The 19,786-nt window shown below is 39.0% G+C and overlaps 1 protein-coding gene across 3 annotated transcripts in view; it reads left to right on the top strand.

Moving 5' to 3' along the window:
• Positions 1-19,786, top strand: part of LOC139993526 (venom dipeptidyl peptidase 4) — a 317,337-nt gene that overhangs the window by 181,599 nt on the left and 115,952 nt on the right. For all 3 annotated transcript variants that reach the window (XM_072015337.1, XM_072015338.1, XM_072015335.1), the window contains 2 exons: positions 2,237-2,289; positions 14,372-14,571. In XM_072015337.1, coding sequence (XP_071871438.1) covers positions 2,237-2,289; positions 14,372-14,571 — 253 coding nt within the window. The remainder of the gene's footprint in view (positions 1-2,236; positions 2,290-14,371; positions 14,572-19,786) is intronic.

Genomic DNA, 19,786 nt, shown 5'->3' with positions numbered 1-19,786 from the left:
TTTAACAATGGTACCTATTTAATCTGCCATGAGCAAAAATGAGTCGTTTACGTTTACATTAAATTCTTTTATTATTGTAGTCTTTGACAAAAGATCTGAGAAGATTCTAAAATATTTACCGAAATCTATACTACGTTATACAATCAGTTTGTAAGCTAAGTGTTTGAAAGGCTTTCAGGGATAATAAAAATTCGCCTGCAAGAAACTTGCGAATGAAATACTCGAGATACGAACGACCCTAGTTGTTTATGCGAATATTAATTTTTCATAAGAGAAGCACATTTCTTGCGATGTTTTTTCTCTCCTTTTTTAAAATAAAAGATATAGCATATCAAAATTTAAGATCAGTCTTAGTTAGCGGAAATATGAAATTTCCAAATATTCCAATCTCTCGTTTCTTCATTTTTGCCGTTTTCAAAGACGCGTTTCATCTGCTGTATAATTTTCGACGAAATTTGCATTCGTTTTAAAAGGTCGCGCAACCATGTCGGATTATCGCTATAACTTTTTTTGTTCGAAACTGAAAATTCCGATTACGCGGCGGCCTCGTGTTTCTGTTTCGTAATTAGCGGTCCTCCGGCGTATGAATTTCGTTATCGTTACGGCGCTCTACGCTGAAATAGTCGGTGTTTCGCGACGACTGGTTTCAGATAAATCCACTAGTAAAGGGTTCGTTAGCTACCGGCCCTTCCCCTATTGAAATAAAAATTACGTGCCGTTTTCCATCCTTCGCCAGTGGTTAGGTGCAATGCGCTTCGAGCGAAATAATTTTATATCAAATTCATGCGCCCGCGACGTAAGAAGAATATCGTAGTAAGAAGAAGTGGCATGCACGTTGGGAACTCCACTGTTGCGATAAAAATTGTGTGGCATAAAAATTCGCCGTGATTTCATTTCGATTTTACATTGTAGTAAAAAAACGTCACAGACATTCGGCGAGGGTCGAAAGTGGATATACGTCTCGAAGACATGGAATTTATTCGGAAGCCCTTTCACGTGTGTCGCATAAATTGAAAATTCATTGAAAAGATATGAAGTAGGAGAATACTGGTTAACGGTAACGAAACGCAGGTAACTCTGTAGATAAATTAATACTATACGAGCCTCATTTTTCTATGTCACTGAAGGTGCCATTTATTTTATTTCATCGAAATTCTGTCACTTATAATTAATGTTGTTAAAACGTGATAAAGTATAAGAAATTATACCGTGTAGTAGGAGCGAAATGGCAACAGTAGAACATATTCTAATCAAGTGTCCTCACAAATTGGCAATGCAGGTCAGCTTCCTTAAAAAATATGGTCGTTGCAGGTATTCTTTTCCTTCGAGAAGAAAAGCTAACAAAAGATATATACATAAAATCGTGCACGAGATTAAAATGCCTCTACTTAGAAGACTGAATAGGAAAATAAGTTGGGCATTATAATAGGAATAAGCTGGAGAAAATTCATCTATCGAATTAGCTAACAGTAAAGGACCACAGCCTTAACGAAACAGTTAATCCACTGTATAAAACTGTATAAAACACCATTTATTTTATATTCATTTACTATGGGTATACACTGGGCATAAGCCTTATACAATAAACAAATACTGCTACCATAGGAAATTATTGCATTCCATATACAACTACGACACGTGACAAGGTCCGTTTTCTTAGGCCACATTCGATCACAAGATATCTGAAAAGTATAATTATTGCAGTATAAATTTCGTTAGAGCGAGACAAATCGTGGCGGGTAATTATATTCAAAATCCTAAATTGTATAATTTTCTAGAATAATTTACCTCGTCCTAACCAAATTCATACATATAAATCCTTTTTTCCCTTTACAAATCTTGCTACGTCTCTCAAAAAGAAAATGCCCATCGTCCTGTCGGTTGCATCTCTATCAATTTTAATATAGCTTCAACAGAATCCGTTCCTGAGGACGTAATCTCTCGAACGTGATTCGCCCGAGGAACATATTAAACGAAGAGCCTGTGCCCGACAGGGACAAAGAGAGAGAAAGAGAGAGAGAGAGATTGGAAAAAGTAAAAAAAGAGAAAAAGTAAAAGAAAATGATTCTGAAAAAGAAAAAAGGAGAAACTGAGAGTAAACGTCAAGAACGTCGCGATAAGACCCGGGAGCGTTTATTTAACCCTTAAAAGCTTGCCGGCATCCAATTTCCCCGGTCAAGTTTCCCCGACAGTCTCGGCTAATAAACATTCTCCGTTGCTCTTCTTTCTGTTGCAGCTCTATCGACACACGTACTTGGCCCACTACAGGATCGTGAATCTGCAGACCTTGTAAGTAAACGAGTGGCGAGGCCGCGGGCCATTTCACCTAATCGTATCTTAAACTTATTCCACTTCACAGAGGGGTCACAGAACTTCAGATTTGCATTTTAATCTTCGCGCCACCGCGAAGCGGCGCGATCACTCGAAGGGGCCTGCCGGCGTGCAAATTACGACCGCGAGAATTTCATCCACAGCGACCTAACCCGCGGTGTTCGTTTTAATCGCGAAACGCGACGCGAAGCTTCTCCCCGATCCTTTTCCCTAGTTGACATATTTGTGGTTTCTCGGGGTTCACAACCCGGCTGTTTTTATTAGCACGTTGCGGCTTGTTCCGCGGTTTACTTCTTCGGGGCAGATGTGAGAACAATATTTTGTTGAAGAAGCAAAGATATGTCAGACAAAAGTATTAATAATTAGAACAACAGCCATAGTTTGCATAAATTGTACGCCTTCCGCTGTCTTCATTCTCTAAATGTTTTATTATATATCTGTCATTTTACTCGTATTGTGCGCCAATTACTAAAGCAAAATTTGTGGTTCAAGTTTTTGCCAGATGTAACGAGTAGGTGTCCTAATATTGTGTAATCTCGTCATCGTGAAAATTTTTCTCCATCGTCGTTTAAAATTTAAAACTCTTGCTTTTCTCGAACTCGGCAGCGGTAGGAGTTTACTCGGGAGATCTCTGGACGTTAATTTGCCATTTAACAGTGCTTATATTACGATTAGAGCCAACGCCGCTTACCTGGAATTCGTTTCCACCCACTTTGCCACTGGCTTAATCGTACTCGCTGGTGCACCACGAATTTCTCTTGCAGTCACTGTCCCGAAGTCTTTATTGCTATCCTTCGCGGCTTTCCAACTCCGTACGTACGACGAGATGATGTTGTGGCACGAGAGAATAGTTTCGAGCAGATGATCATTACGTGAAATTTCTTACATGTCATAAATATATGTTTCCAATAAATATCTTGTAATTTCTATATATAACGTCAGGGTAGTTTCAAGCTTTGCCTCGAATCTCGTCATAGCGCTAATTAAATCTCACTATGTTTAGCACAACGTACTTAGCATGTTCGTGAAACACTTTCGCCAACCTGTATCATGTGCATGTATTGCCTTAACAAGTTTCAAAGAATCTACCCGAGATATCCTGACACAAATATTATTTAACGTAATTGCTCAACGCGTTATTGCACATGTTATCTCACGTGACACGTGTAACGCTGCTGCCAACATCCACAGGAGATAAATTTTCGTCACGAACTGTGACCGCGTTAAGCCTCGCGCGTATCGACTTCCTCGATTAGAATGAGAAACTTTCGAGGAAAGCTCGCTAATTACAGCCGAATATCGATCGGTATTTTCATCTCAAGACCCCTTAAGGCTAAAGTAGTAGCTTTACGTTGGGTAGAGTGGGAGTGAAAACCGATTCCCGGCGGATTATCCGCTTGGTAAACGACGTTAGATCGGAAGCTGGCGAAAAGCCGCGGAAGCCTTCCATAAAGTTTCGAATGGAGCATGAAAGTTCTATAGAAACGTAACAACCAATATTGTTCGAAAGGTTAGAGGATTTTTCGTTGACGGGAGCAAGGGTCGAGAACGGTTTCAGAAACGGCGGGAACTTTTTCGCTGTTCACGCCGGCGTATTTCGAAAGTTCGGTCCTTCAAAGTTCGGAGTTATAGCCGCGGCCGTATTTCAAACCAGGAAGCTCGTCCATCGCGTTCCGTTTGAGAAACATTTCGAACATTTACCACCCACGTTTATTCTCCGACCCATTAACACGTGAGCCACCACGCGAATTTTATATATTTTTGCCTAGCAGCCGCGATAAATTGAAATATATCGCGCCATAAAATTGAATCTTTGCGATATATGATATCGTATTCGCATATTTTTTTCTAACCATGTTGTATAGATCGTTCGTATTGTTCAGAATTTGTCAGTGAAATTTATTTTATTTTAAGTATTTTAAGAAATTTGGTAACCAATGACTACGCGGCGCTCGAAATTGCGTTAACGCAACGTTTCATTGCAGAACCCCGCGAAAGAAGCTTGGTAGGTTCAAATGACATCTTTGTTAATTTTTTAATTTAGTAGACGACTGAAACTACAATCTTTTTATCTAATCACAAATTTCATTTTCTAACAAGACAGTGGTTTTGAATATTACAATGGTTCCAGTTAAGATCGATGTTCAGTACGGACGAGTGATGGGATAACTGTGCTCCTCTGCAAAACGCGTGTAGCTTGACTCAAATGCAACGCAGATAATTTTCTCTCCCTTTAATCCGTTACCTCAGGTATAAATATGGACGCTAGCTAAATCTGCAAGTGGAGTGCTACTACAATTATTCTTACGCGCGAGCGCAGGTATTACGTTGGATGCAGCTAGCAGTTAAATATTGATGAGGAGAGCTATAGTTCTATGGTTGATATAACTAGGATTAGAATAGTAAATACAGGCAGTGTTCTAGATACGTATGGCACAGTTACAACCTGAAGCCATGCGATATACAACGCATATGACACACAAAAATACATAAAATACCCAAAGTAGGGTATTTGTATTTTTCAACGGATGAAACGAATCTCTACTTTAATTACGTCAATACAAATCTTCCATAAAAATCACAGACTTCTATATGTATTAGGTTGTCCGAAATGTTTCTTTCTTTTTATAAGGAAATAATAGACGCACAATGTTTTTTGTTTTATATCAGTTAATTGAATTATGTACGAACATAATAATACAAATAGAACGAAATGGATCATACCTAATTCAATAAAATAATATGAAACAGAAATTCATCTATTATCATTTTATGAAACGAAAGAAATTTTTTGGACAACCTAACATATTACCAGATTGCTAACTCTTTATGCACAAGGTGTCCGCGATTTTACGTACTACGAATAGGTATAACACATATAAGGTGTGCGTACTGTTTCTGTGCATGCACTTCAATGGCACACGCGTACATATCTGTGTAAAATGATTATGATACAAAATATTTTAATATTTGTATTGGAAACGCAAAGCATACGATTTACATGCAACAAAAAATGCAATAATTTGGAGAGTACAAAATTAAGATTTTATTTCGATATTGCAATGCAAACATACGCACGTGGCTATGTCGATAGCTATATTTTATCTATATTGTTGATCGACGTGATACGCATATAATGTTACAATTTTAGAATATTATAGTATTCGTACAATTAATACTATTGTATCGATAACTGTTTATTATTGTCATATAGACAATTTAATATCTAAATAATTGAAAACTACAAGTTATACATAGAGCAACTTAAAATATGGTATTCGCATTTCGTTTACGTCGATCTATCGTAGAGCAAGTTTTACGTAGTAAACACCAGGTGAAAGTAACATAACGTTCACGTTACAGTTTGTCGCTGCACAATTTAATCACTGAACTGACACGCGTCAGAATCGAAGAAAACAAGAAGCGTAAAATTTGTTATATGTCGACTGTATTTACCAATCTGGTGCTGGCGCGTGTGCAGAAAGAGTTGTGCGTAAAATCCGGACATTTTACACAAACAAAATTTAGGCAGCCGTTGGTCTAGTAATATAGAAAAGTCTGCGATAAAAATCCGCGGTCTAATTAAAAGAAACTAATGTAGTTTTGTCATGGACGTGCAAGATCGCAATCGTAACAATCAACATGGAAGATTCAGATGTTAAACAAACACGGTACAAATAGAATTGTCCCCTTCGATTCTCGTAGAGGGGAAACTACTCTCATAAATACGATAATCGTGGAAAGGAGCAGTCGACGGAGAGATCAGGCGAGGAGTCACGGCAGGGAAATGCGAGGAAAGGTCGCTGTGGAACGAGTTGATAAGTTAAGAACAAAAAGCTGTAGGTTGGCGCGCATGAATGACTTTGGTGGCGTGACCAGAAGAACGAACGAAGCTACGCGTTCCCCTGCCAGCGACATTTTTCTCTCTGTCGGCTTTTCTCTACGTAGGCTTCTGAGGACGCTCGGCGAATTTTCAACGTGCCATCGAAAATGAAATTCGCCGCCGTCGTCTCGGATATGAATTCCAGATTTCAATTTTCCGATCAGCCGTCTTCTCCTTGTCTCGCGTTCGATATCTCACGAAGATGATATCCCGGGAAAATTAAGCATCGCTCCAACAGAATCTCCTTTCTCCCGAGGTCAGTCTCTCGAATCCCGAATTACGTTTTAATTATATTTTATCACAGGTGCTATCTTAAATAATTGGAGATTGCTGTTCCAGGTAGAAATACTTTTCACGTTGGTTAGGAATTGGATATATATGCTGTGATACTGACGAGTAATATTCCTAGAAAATGTGAAATTAAAGTATTTGAAACGTAAAAACGTTACCGCGCGCATATAATTAAACTCTCTCTTTGTGCAATTAAATGCGACGTCTCTTAGTGGCGTTAACATTTTATACACGTCAAAAGACGCGAAAGAAGATTTTCCTTTTGGAGGAACTGTTTCGTGGCATTTCACTGTAAATGATACCGCGAGGTAACGTCAGAATGTACAAGATTATATATTCGAAAAAAGCACTCGGTACCATTACTTGATACTTTACTATACGTAATTTGCTTTTGCTACGTTTGAGAGTAATCGACAACAAACCAGAAAATTAGCATTTCCATTTGGCGCAATCTAAGTTAACCAGAGAGCTTCGCTCGAAACGCAGTCACCACAGACTCATTATGATCTTTCAAATAAAATATTCTCTCTACAGCAGGGAACGTAGTTTGTACGCTTTCTCTTTGAGCGCGATTCATCTGGAACAACGCGTAAGCCATCGCTCGACTATGAACTTAATCCTTTTTTCCTCGGTCAACGTGATCTCTTTATATGATTTATGTGCCATAGTGAACCGTCAAAATACGTAGTATACGAGGCGTTTTGAAGCTCGACAAGACCGATTTCCTTCAATGGAATATTGTTGCGTCGAGAACATAATGAGTCTTGAAGATAATAGCTTGAATAACGATAATAAGCAACTTATACAAGCAGATCTAGCGAATGGAGAGGAAGAAAGGTAACGGAAAATACTTAACATTGCGATCCATTGCCACAATTCGAATCATCAATTGTCGTTCATTCCTCGATGGACTTATTGCCAGCGTTTTGCCAACTGCGAACGAACGAAAAATATTCAGAAATTCTTTCTTCTGGGATACGATTGAGAAATAACATCAGAATCCCTGTGATTCTTGGGCCAGTTACTGCCAGCATTCCGTCTTCTCTTCTCTGTGTTTTCTCCGTTTGTTCAATCAAGCCTTCCCAAACTTGGACCGAGTCATTTAAACGAATTTGATTATAACCAATACAGCAACACTCGCACCATGTACACACACGATATTCCACCAATCTTTATTCCGCACGAATGGCACGGATCTTCGCCGAATTCTGCTCTCGCCTCCAGAAGGGTTCGTTGCCTTTGTTTCGCGGAACGACGTTCTACTGTTTAATGGGATCCGGTATTCCGTGTACTGTAGAAAATATCGGATTCCTTTGGTAACAAAGTTCCTCTTTTTGATTTTTCCGTTTGTATTTCTTTCCTTTTCTTTTAATATTCCAATTTCGTAGAAAATTATTCATGACGAATATCAGAGTGTATTTAATTCTAAATTATTCGAGCTATCAAGAACGATAAATTTACAATTCTTGAACAGAAATCAAAGTTAATTCAACTCTGAACGACGATCGACTTATCTCGTTAAAAAGTGTCTAATTCCTTTAACATTTCCAAATGGTCTCTTTCCAATTTCTCAGTTTCTCCACCGATACGTAATACACCCAAAAATAGCACCACAAAAGTCAAAGTTCGTTCAATTCGAAATCGTTCTACCTATTCCGCCGACTACGATCAATGAATATGACCGAGAAAAGCAGATAGTAGACAGAGCATCGCGTATAAGCTGCTCCAGATTCGAACCGCAGGAAACGCATGCGTTCGGACTAACTTTTAACAACGTTCCCTTACCAAGCTCTCGACAAAGCTTTGTAAGCCATGGACGACGCACGCTTTAAATCTCCAGCGACTGGTTCGCAGCCAGACCGAATTTCTTGCTAATTCACTCGCGTGCCGGTCGTTGTCGCGTCTGCAGTTCGCCTATCAATTAGGGGGAACGAACCGTGTCCCGGTTTAAAGTCTGAAATCAAGGGATCGAACGCCCGTGCACTTTGTACCACAGGGTACAAGAGTTTCGGCCATAAACCCGGTTTCTACGCTACATGAATACCAGCGTCTTTATTTATGACTCTTCGCCCATCCCCTTTCTTTCGCTCTTCCCGACCAAAACTTCTCCTTTGAAGCCGAACCTCTCTGACATCACGATAGCTGCTGCTGAGACTCGCGAAACTTTCCATCGATTCCCCCCTCCTTTCTTCCAATTCCCATTGGCCATGATGTATTTTATAAATTGTATGAAATTCCCTAGTAGCTTCCTCCTATAGCGAATCTTTCTTTTGTTGTTGCTGTTGCGGTATTATCAGGTCCTTGTTATCACAGAAATTTCGTTGAACGAGTCGAGAGAAGATTGTTTTACTTCCGTATTCAACGCTCAAATACCAAAAATTATAGTAAGATGGTATTGCCTGCGTTATCTAAGCCTGAAGGTCCTGAAATATTCAAATACCTGACACGAATATCAGGAATTAGAATAAGATGTGATTGCTCGAGTCACTTAAACTTGATCGTCTTAAATATACTATAAATTATAGTATATATTATACTATATATAATACGTGTATAGAATATTAGAGATTATAGTAAGACAGGATTGCTTGAGTCGTTTAAGCTTGAACGTCTTAAAATTCAAATAGCTGATATTAATATCAGAAATTATAATAAGATGGGATTGCTTGGAACACCTAAGTTTAAACATCTTAAAATTCAAATAACAGAGCATTTCGTAAGTCGTCTAAACATGAACATCTTAAAATTCAAATATCAGAAATTATAGCAAGATAGGGTTGCTGTAGTCACTTAAGCTTGAACGTCTTAAAATTCAAATGCCAGGAATTACGAGGAGGCTACTTCTTTTACAGCCATCCATTCCTTCCTCCATGCAAAGTACTTGTTATTTTTTCTTTTTCTGATACTACCATGGCATCGTTGCTGCAGTAATTCCGGCGAACGAGTCAAGGAAAAATTTTGTTGCCCTTGTTCATGTTACTACAGTCCCCCCCCCCCCGCTGTACAACTGATCTTCCGTCCGGGGATTAGCTGGAAATATCGATGTTGACCCAGAGTTTATCAGGTATTTCGAGAAGACCTGGCACTTTACGTAATTTATTGGTGACTGTTTTATAAGAGTTTTTTTAAGGATAGGAGGCATTACTTGGATTTTCTAAAAGGGAAATTCTTGTTCTCTGGTGGTATTCAAATTCCACTGCACTCTTTAGCCTCCAATTTCTGAACCAAGTGTGTCAGCTTTTATTTATTCTGTAAGATAAGAAAATTGATAGTTTTTTGGCCAATACGTGGATACATTGTACATTAATACAGTACCCAAACATCTTTGTTGTAGAGCCAAACATGTCACATAATTTGTAACTCTTAATAAAGATCAGAAAGGAATATTGGATCGTAACGTGAATATGTAATAAGAATTGGAAGGTTAATCCAATCTTCGCAACTTCTTTAATAGAAGAACACACCGTTGATTGTGAAAAGCGCAATGGCCATCGAAGCTGAAGCCAAATCTAGAAAATATCTCTTTTATACAGGCGTTGTTTTAATTTCACTAAAGTACCAAAGGAAGCTTTTCCGGTCGGTTCAGCTCGATGGAAAATAAAAACGCGAATGTCCGAAGGATGGTTCCTCGAGTTCTCGTCGTGACCTCCGTAAATTCTTTAAGCCGCCATTTAATTTCGGTGACCGAGTTTAACAACGTACCGCGTATATCTGCTTGGCATGCGGATTCAATTCTAAAAGGGAAATAATGTAACGCGCTTGCTCAAGCTTCTTTATTACTCAGCCTTTCAACCGTGTGCCAACTCTGCATGAACACACACCGGCTCGCGTTAACTCCTAACCATAGTCACCTTTAAAAGCCATTAGCGAATTCCGGTGATACCTTTTTACTGCCTTTCCTAGATATAAAAGGATCTCAATCAGCCCGATCCATCACTTTGCATACCCGTTCTGTGAAAATTATGCGGCCATTTACCTAAATTTCGAGCTAGATCTTGACATTTACTTTTAACAAAAGGTAGCAGAAGGATCCGGAAAGAAAATCTATAGGATCTATCTATCTAGGAGCATTTATATCTGGAAAGAAGCTAGAAAATTGGCTCGTGCCAACATTCTTACAGCGATAAAAACTGTTTAATAGTAAAAGTAGAAAGATATCTAATACAGTTAAATAAACGTTCACTTTCGACGTTTTATTCGTGCGTTTACTGGAAATGAATTTATAAGATGTATTTTAAAAAATCTATTCTATCTAAAACAAAGCTATCATCTCAGCATTCTTACAATAGTAAAAGCTGTTCGATAGTAAATATAAATCGAGATTAGTATTTAATACTGATAAATAAGCACTCACTACAATCCGAGAAATTCCATTGTCGTTCGCGGTATTTCATTTTCTATCGTAATTCAATAGCCATCTTAATTCAAGATTTTCAATCGACTCTCAATCGGGGATATTTAATAAGAGATCTAACGTTCGCTGGGAAATTCGATGCTATAGTTTAATCAAGATGCCATAATCTCGAAAGCGAAGGCCAGAATCCAGCATCGAATATTCTAACAGCGGGTACGTAAACCAAGAATCTACCAACCAGGCGAAAGCTCGACAGAATCCCCGAGCAACGTTCTCGTAAAACGACGTTCCACCATAAAAAAAAAAAAAAAAAAAGAAAAGAGAAGAAGCAGCGCTTCAAGTAAAAGGTCCATCTACATCTTCTCGGAAATGTATTCTACCGACTACCTGCGGAGTTACTCCTCCTATTCGATTAAACGAACGATCCTGAGGATTTGGATAATTGAAACAAAAGCCACGCGTTGGGAGCTACGTAGCATTAACAGCTTTAAAAATATTTTTTGGATACAAATATATATATATATCAAGCTTTTTCTTCGAGTTTATATCTTTATACAATTTCTAACAATATATCGTATGATAATATTGTCGGAATAAAATGTATAGAGGGTGTTTCCAACTTGTTCAGTCAAACTGCAGGCAAATCGTGTAATGTGCAAGTGAAAACTTCGCTACAAAGTTATAACCAGATATTGGATGCTGTCTGAAATATGTAGCAACAGATTCTGCGCTACAGAGTATCGCATTTATAGAATCATATATTCATTGCTCTTTTAAATTTTCATACAAAAATGTATGCACTCTATTTAATAAATTCAAAATCTCCTGAATATTTCCTAAACGTACAACTCACTTAAAAAAATCATTCCACCACGATACACTTCCTCCTAGATATCAAATATTTTTGTACGTATGTTCGAAGCCAGTCGTATACATACGCAAATTATGTAACCTACTCTGTATAGCATAGTACAACATACGTAGTCTAAATCTTCTGCTCGGTACCTCATATAGTAGCCAGCGAACCTAATAGAATTCACATAAATGTATCAGGCAATTGCTTTACGTGGTGTTTGTACGTAAGTGGTTGAAAATTTAAGGGGTGTTTCCATAAGAGCCAGAATAAGACAAAAATGAAGCATGGAACTTTTTTACATGAACGAATGTAGGTCAGAGAAATAACAAAGCCGAAGAGTGCAATGCTTTTCTTCTTTATTTTCGTCCTACCGATTTTGCCTCGCAGAAACATCCCTTAAATTTTCTGCCCAATACACTGCATAAATCTCCCAGGATAGGCAAATTGTGTAACTCAACCTGTGTGTACAAAACACGCGACGCAAATTCTCGATGTTGATCTCGCTGACTGTCGCCCAGTTCTGTACAATCAACCAATCAGTCTGTATAAAAGGGTAGAGATAAATATTAATCAAGCTGTTGGCGGGACAGATCGAAAGAAGGAACGAATCGAGCTTAGAGCGTAACGTCGATATCCTTGGAGGATCGTTTTCTGTAACACAGCAATCTCGACGTACGTAGCGCTTTGGTTTACGTCCGAGCCGCTTTTACTGCCTTTGAAATAAGAATACCGACAGATCCTGAGGAGCTTGTATGCATTCGACCACGCCGGTAATCGCGGCATCGAGAGCACACGTTACTCCTTTCAGCGTGTTTGTGGGTTGCGGGCGTTTGTAGCCTCCGGTTTGTTTCGTATCGCGTCAGAGAGTGCTTTCTTCCGGGGCAATTCTGATCGAACAGGATCGTATGGCTGCTTGTTACTTCGCCAACGTAGAATCCTCGACCATTTATATCTCGCCGTTTTATCGTGCTGCTGGTTACGGAATCTCAAACGACGCCGTTTTCCCCTCGACTTCTTCCTTCTCTTCTTCTTTTTCTAACTCTGTTCTTCGATCGAGTCTCGATCGCTTCTCGTTAATATCGACGCTCGTAGAAGGAGTTGCCGAGTAAATGGTAACGACATCATTCCTCCTGTTCGTCGAAGACCGATGAATACGACGATGAGATGAGGTTAAGCCACGAATAACTTGAGCGTTAACTGGAGTTAGCCGATATTCGAGATGCAACGCGGAAAGCAGATTTAGAGCTGCATCGTATAGCTTAGAAGATATACATACCTATTCGAATCTATTCCAGATTTGATTCCATAAGCCTATTAAACTTCAGATTTAACCCACGATTAAGTCGCATTTGAATATAAGCAGTCTTACCACGTTGAGATATATTGCAGCTATTGTCTTTGATTGGCATTCGTTCCTTGTTGCAGTGTATTGAATCGTGGGAACTATTTCCATTAAACTATGTAATACAGTAGTACGAGGTTAAATACATTAACCGTTCATCCGTTCTGCAGTTCATAATTCATAATGAAGTTTATGCACTTCTGATGGAGGATTACAGATTTTCCTTTTTCCAAGCATTCCTTTTTCATATCGACTCTGATATTGTTTTTAGTCGTTATAGACTCTTACGGAATATTAATAATATATTGTCAATATATTATTAATGTATTCGTTGGAACAAGAATTAAAACGTTAACAATTCCGTATAACTATTTGCTTCGGGTTTCAGTCGCGTGATTGTGAGTAGAAGAGTATTTGAATCTTCGCGCCTAAATATTGTCAAATTTGTTAGAAAAACCGCCACTTTAGTGTCGAGTGTCGTAATGTTAATACGTATCACGTCGTTTACAATGTCTTAAAGTAATAATTTATCAACTGTGTAATAGAAACATGCTTTAAATGCTTCCTTAGTGTACGAGTTTTCTATTATTTTTAATACGTTTAATTAATACACATTAGTCACATAGTTTGAAATGCATCGTATAACCTAACCTGTCAGTTACGTATCTATACGTACTTATTGCTTCTTTTTACGTTTATGCATTATTATTAGCTTCGTTCTATTAATACACGTTCGTTTAATAACGTAGTGAACATTGTTCTGATAAAATTAAATAGTTTTTTAAAATATTTTGTTCGTGTTTGTCGGATCGTTTATTTGGCTGTTAGAGTAACCTGTAACTCGTATTACGATTATGTTTTAGCTTCAAGATAATTTTTACACTTAGTTATTGGTTTATTTTGATATAATTGAGCGTACTATATCACGTTTGTTTAACAATCACGTTTACTACTACATATTATACATTAATTGAGTTTGCTAGGCGTCTGTTTAATAATTTAGTTTTCTATTACACATTTATTTAACAATCCAGTTGACCATGAATTATACCTCTCGTGTTTAATAATCACTATTACATATTTGCTTTAATGCTAGAATTATTAATTTGTAATATGCATGTAAATACGCATAACATACATAATTAATAGGAATTAAAACAATATGAGGGAAACGATTAGAGGTTAGGGTATCTATTACGCCTCTCATTCATTGCACACATTTACATATAACCTCGCAAAATATCTCGTATCCTACGAAATAATACATATTTATAGGAAAAAATTGTAAAAAATTACGTGGACCAATTTTTTCAGATCGGAGAGCTCGTTGACTGCAAACGACTCGATTTCCTTGCAACTAGCAACCTGGGCACCACAAGGCAATGCACTGGTGTACGTGTACCAGAACAATATCTATTATAGACCAGAAGCAGAAGTGGCCGTCGACTATCAAATCACAGACACCGGGGTCTTCGGAATTATTTATAATGGAGTACCGGACTGGGTCTACGAAGGTAAGTTTCTTATACCTTATTCAATCCTTTTTATTATTTATGGGCCATACCATATGTTAAATCGTTTTAAGTCAGAAGACTTTAGACAACGGGATACGTCGATTCAACGAAAATCGATAGAAAACGCGATTTTCAAGTGAATTCGCGAGTTTATAGATAGAGTGGATTGTTTGCACACCTTCTACGATGTACAAGATGTAAGTGGCGCGCGTGTATCTGTTTGAGGAAGTACATTTACAAGGACCAAGCGTTTAGACGAACAATTCCATCTGTTCGATTCTTTGCTTTGTACACGGACTGTTTGCCCTCCCTCTTATCTCCCGTGTTCTTCGCGCCTCTACTCGACCTTCCACTCTCTTTTCGTCCCTTTTTTGATCCTTGCTCGAAAATTTTCTCCTTAACTACACTTTCAGAAGCGTTTTCTTTTCCTCTTTAACACCTTTGAATTGCCTTTATAGAAAAGTGTACTGTGTACACATTGAGCAATATTCAAAAGATTTAACAGATTTTTTAGGACCATGTGTCGTCCCTTTTAACAACGAGTTGCCTCAAGCGCGAAACAACAAACAGCATGAATTTTCTGGATGATATACAGTATATGAAATGAAACGTTTAAAGCTCTCACTCATTACAACGTATCAAAATTTCGAAATCTCGATATCTCACTCTTACGAAGACAGATACTCGATGAAAGTTTAACTATCGAAATCTTAGGGGATAAAGCGCGATTGTAATGCGCGAGTAATTGCGTAACAGCGCGGTTTCGCTAATAACGGCGTAACCGCTGTCTGGCAGTTCTTCTGGAATAAACAAGCATCACACGGCTGAATTCACATAGTTCGGAGCGAAAATAGCGTTATCACGACGAGGTAGTTGCACACGGGTCGCCAGCAAGGGTTGCATACTTCAAAATTAACTGTATCGCGCTACGGCTATCTCGAATAAAGGGATTCGCGCGATTTCCAAACCGCGAAAGCCCGCCAATTTCGAGCTTGTAATGATCCGCTCAATTTGACTCGTATAATTATTTTTAATAGACGCTCCTCGCCTCTAAGAAAAAAATTGTTAATTGGCCATTTTCAAACGGCTCGAAATTCGTGGTTTTCTACATCGTTCCGCATCATTTCCTACCTTCTGTTTCTTTTTTTCGTTTTTAACGAAAAGAAGATCATGTTGGAATTTCTTTTTCATTGCATCGAATCGTGAGGAAAATTCTGCTAGTTTTGCTTCTCGGAAGGATAAAAATTAGTTGTTTTAAACGATCGATTTTACTGTCCAGGTACAGAATTAATACTTAATTCTCTGAAAAATAGAGAACTTGATTCCATAAATTTAGAATATATCGTGTATTTTCTAAATTGCTATTTGCATTGCTTCAATATTACTCCATACTTTATCTCCATATTCTCTACGACCCTCATAAATTCAGCAACAAACAAAGCTTCTCAGCCCCTAATTACCCTTCCGTATACGACTAACCAATTGATTCCAGCCAACTATAACGGTACGACCTCATTGTCACCCAAGAAATTAGTAGCTAAAATTGTCTAGCAGCCGTCAACGACCCTTAATCCGCGAAATAATATCATTCGGAAACACATAGAGGCGATTCTAATTCCCCATTTCCATTATCTTACGCTATAGCGTAATGTAACGTTGCCATTGCGCGTAATTAACCCTTTAAGTACCCGTACATTTCATAAATCATTATCAATACATCCCACACGCAAATACAAACATCTATTACGTAGAAAGTACTAATACGTCATAGGTACAAGACTAATTATTCCTGTAGCAAGCAATCAAAGAATAGGCAATAAAAAATGATATTTAATTTTCTTCACTGAAAATTTTATACTGTAATAAATTTTATTTATAAATTTTATAATAAATCTATGATAAGTTTTAATTATAAATTTCATTTATTTTACTCAAAAATTTTCAAAAGTATTCAAAAGTTCAAAAATTTTAACGAAAGTATTTAAATCAACCATAACGTAAACGGTTTACTCGTACAGAATTTTCAAACGGAGTCATCGATAGGCAAACTTTCCGTCCCTATCGACGACAACCGTATTTGAAGGATTAACGGATACAGCCGCGTCGGTGGTACGAAACGAGGAAAAAAGGAAACGAAAGGATGAAGAAAAAATCCCTCGTTGAATCGCGGTTATCGCGTATTAACGCGATTCTTGCCCCAGATCGAACAGTCATGTCGACGTCGTCGATGCAATATTTTTTCGTCGGCCCTTTTTAGCCACGTGTTCGCCGCCCTTTGTACGTGTGCAGGTCGGATGAGTTTTCGCCCCCTTGGAACCGGGAACGATAATACGTACCGGGGTCGTAATTCATACAGCTGATGCTTCGGGGGACGTTGCGCGCGTTTGCATATTTCTGAGCCTTCATCAGCTCTTTGCGTCTCGCTCTATCCTCGCACTACTCGAGTACGTTCCTTTTGCCGCTGTCGTTTGTCTGGTATTTCGTTAAATCGCGCACGAGCGAACGAGCGAAGCATAAAAATCCATCCGAAAAGCCGCGGGAAACCAGCCATCCATTCACTTTTTCAAGTCTTTTTCTATCGTGCAGCGATAGGTTAGAGATTTTGGTTGGTCGCGCGATTTCGAAAGAAAGAGATAACGAATGCTCTTAGAAGAATTAAACGTTTGGTAAATTGATTTTTTCTCAATATTTTTTAAATTACCATTCCCTTTTATGTTATTCTTGGCGATAAAAATTCCCGTTTATTATCGTTTTATTTAAAATTTTCTAACTCGATGCATCTTTCTAATCAGAGTTCAATTCTCTGAAATTCCCTGTTCATTCCCCTTCGGTTATCTGTTTATCGATTAAAATAATCGAATTTAGATAGGAAAGTGTTTTATTTGCGCAAGAGGTAGTATACTGTGATATACTGTACTCTGAATATTTCGCATTTGTTTTTGAACGTTCTGTGCGTTTTTGTGTCTCGAAATTTCCCACAATCGTATAAAAATCCACGGTTCGCTCGTAATCGTTCACTTTGTAGTTCGTTAGATTTGAATCGATGGGACGAACGATGCATAAAAATTCATCGAAAGATGCTCATAGAGAAATCCATTCATCCATCTATCCACTTTTTTCCATCATTTTCTTCTGGATAAGATGGTTGGGCTGATTCATTGCGACGCGAATTCAATAAGATCTCCTCGGCTGTGTAAATATTTAAACGCACATCTCTGTTCCTTCTCCTTCGCCTGCATCTTCTCTCAGTTCTCTATCGCTGCTTCTGTCTTCTGCTATTAATGTCGTCTGGAATCCGGAGGGTCCTTTGGATCGCGCGTCCTTCGATTCGATTAGACACAGCTCCCGGTAGGAAGGGTAAACTTCGCTCTGGATTAATTGCTGGCCGATTGTCCACGGATTCGACGACTGAATCGGATTCATGATCCGGATCGTGCGGGGATTAGCGCCGCTGGGGTTCTCTCGTGATTTGTTTACATGCGAAACGAAGTCTTTGACGTTAGCCCACGTCGTGGCTGTACTACTGACGCGAAAACAGACGGACGGGTTCGAGGAATTCCACGCGTGCTTTCCATTGTCCTCGCAAACGCGTGTTAAAATATCTGGTACATTCGGATTTGTATTTCTGTTATTCGCAGAATTCACAATTTCACTTTGGCAAAAAGCGGCGTGTGTCGGTGGAATCATAAAAATGAAAAAGTATCTCACCGAGTCCCCGAAACGTTCGTATTTCTGGTTAAAAATTTCTCTTGAAAACTACAGCAGAAAGAATTTCGCTCGGAATTCCTTCGATTGAACACATGTTTCTATTTTATATACTCGTTGCTTAATAACAAAATTATTTTGAAAACTATTCCGGATAGCCCAGTTAAAAAGTCCATAACGACAAAAAGAATTCCATCGAAAATTCCAAAATACCTTCGGTTAAGAGTAAAATGTTTGTACCATACAGCAACCGTCTGATAACAAAACTACTTTGAAAACTATTCCAGAGGATGCGCAAAATTGCGTATTCTCAATTTAACGAATGCTCCCTACGCTGACTCCAAGAAAGAAAAATTCCTCGCTATCGACTGATCCTAGACAAACTTCGTGCAGCATCGCCTCCACGCTAAGATGAAAATCCAGCACATTTCTCACGATAAACGTTCGTTTGTCCCGTATCAGGGATATTTACACAAACAGGAACGTGGAAGCGCGACCCATGGCCAGAAACGTTCGGCATTTTTTAACGCGACAGAGCACGGACGAAAACAATATTTTACAGTCACTTTGCATATGCATTACTCGCGATGAATGCCACCAGGTCTGGCTGGCAGATTGAGTTTATAGAGGCAGAGCGCCGCGAAACAGATACGCATTCGTTTCCGCGGAGAATCCGGAAATCGATGGGCTGTCGCGCGCGGCGGATGCCGCCGCTGGGATGGTTTGGGGGGTCGTGGCGCGTGTAAATCAGCCTTTATCCTAAATTCTTGCCCGCGAAATCCTCCCCGGAGCCACGCTGCCGGCGTGGCAACTGGATAAAGTATGCCGTCAGCAGGAAAGTCTTCGGCTGACGGTGAACAAAATACAGGCTGTTGAAAAGTTCCTGGCACGCCTTTCGTCGACGCTTTGACACTTTATCGACGTTCTCTACCCTCTGTTCCTGGAACGCATCCTTCCGTCCCCTTCTTCTTCCCGGAAAATCAGTCGAGCAAATCAGATACGCGATGCAATAGTCCTGGAAGAAGAATTTAGGCCTCGTACACTTGGCTGTAAACCGCGGTTGATTTATCACGGCGAGAACTGTAGAAATTGATCGTATTTCATCCTGAACGATTCACACTTCGCACGAGTTTTGTTCGCATTTCGAACAAAACAGAGTCGATCTTTATTTTCGAGGAATTCGTAGCGAAGCAACAGTGGCAAGTCTAAGATCTAGTAACAACGAAACAAGGATTGATATTTTATTAAGTTGGCTTTTTCAGTCGCCAACATTTTGCAGAAGCTCAGCTTTCATTTTTCGCATCCACCGTGGATGAACTGTCCGCGTCAGATTCGTCTGAGTGAAACACACATAGAAGAACATAGTTATGGACGTCGCGATAGTTCTTCAGTGATGTCTGTAGTAATTTCATTAGTGTTTTTGGCCTGACTGATGAACCGACTTCGTGTCGCTATTCTTTCGACGGATCAGACAAGATTTCCGAGGGTGGATGATTTCAAGCGTAAAATC

Source organism: Bombus fervidus, chromosome 13 (assembly GCF_041682495.2).
Source record: "Bombus fervidus isolate BK054 chromosome 13, iyBomFerv1, whole genome shotgun sequence".
Taxonomy (NCBI): Eukaryota; Metazoa; Arthropoda; class Insecta; order Hymenoptera; family Apidae; genus Bombus; species Bombus fervidus.
This window is presented reverse-complemented; position numbering and strand designations above follow the sequence as displayed.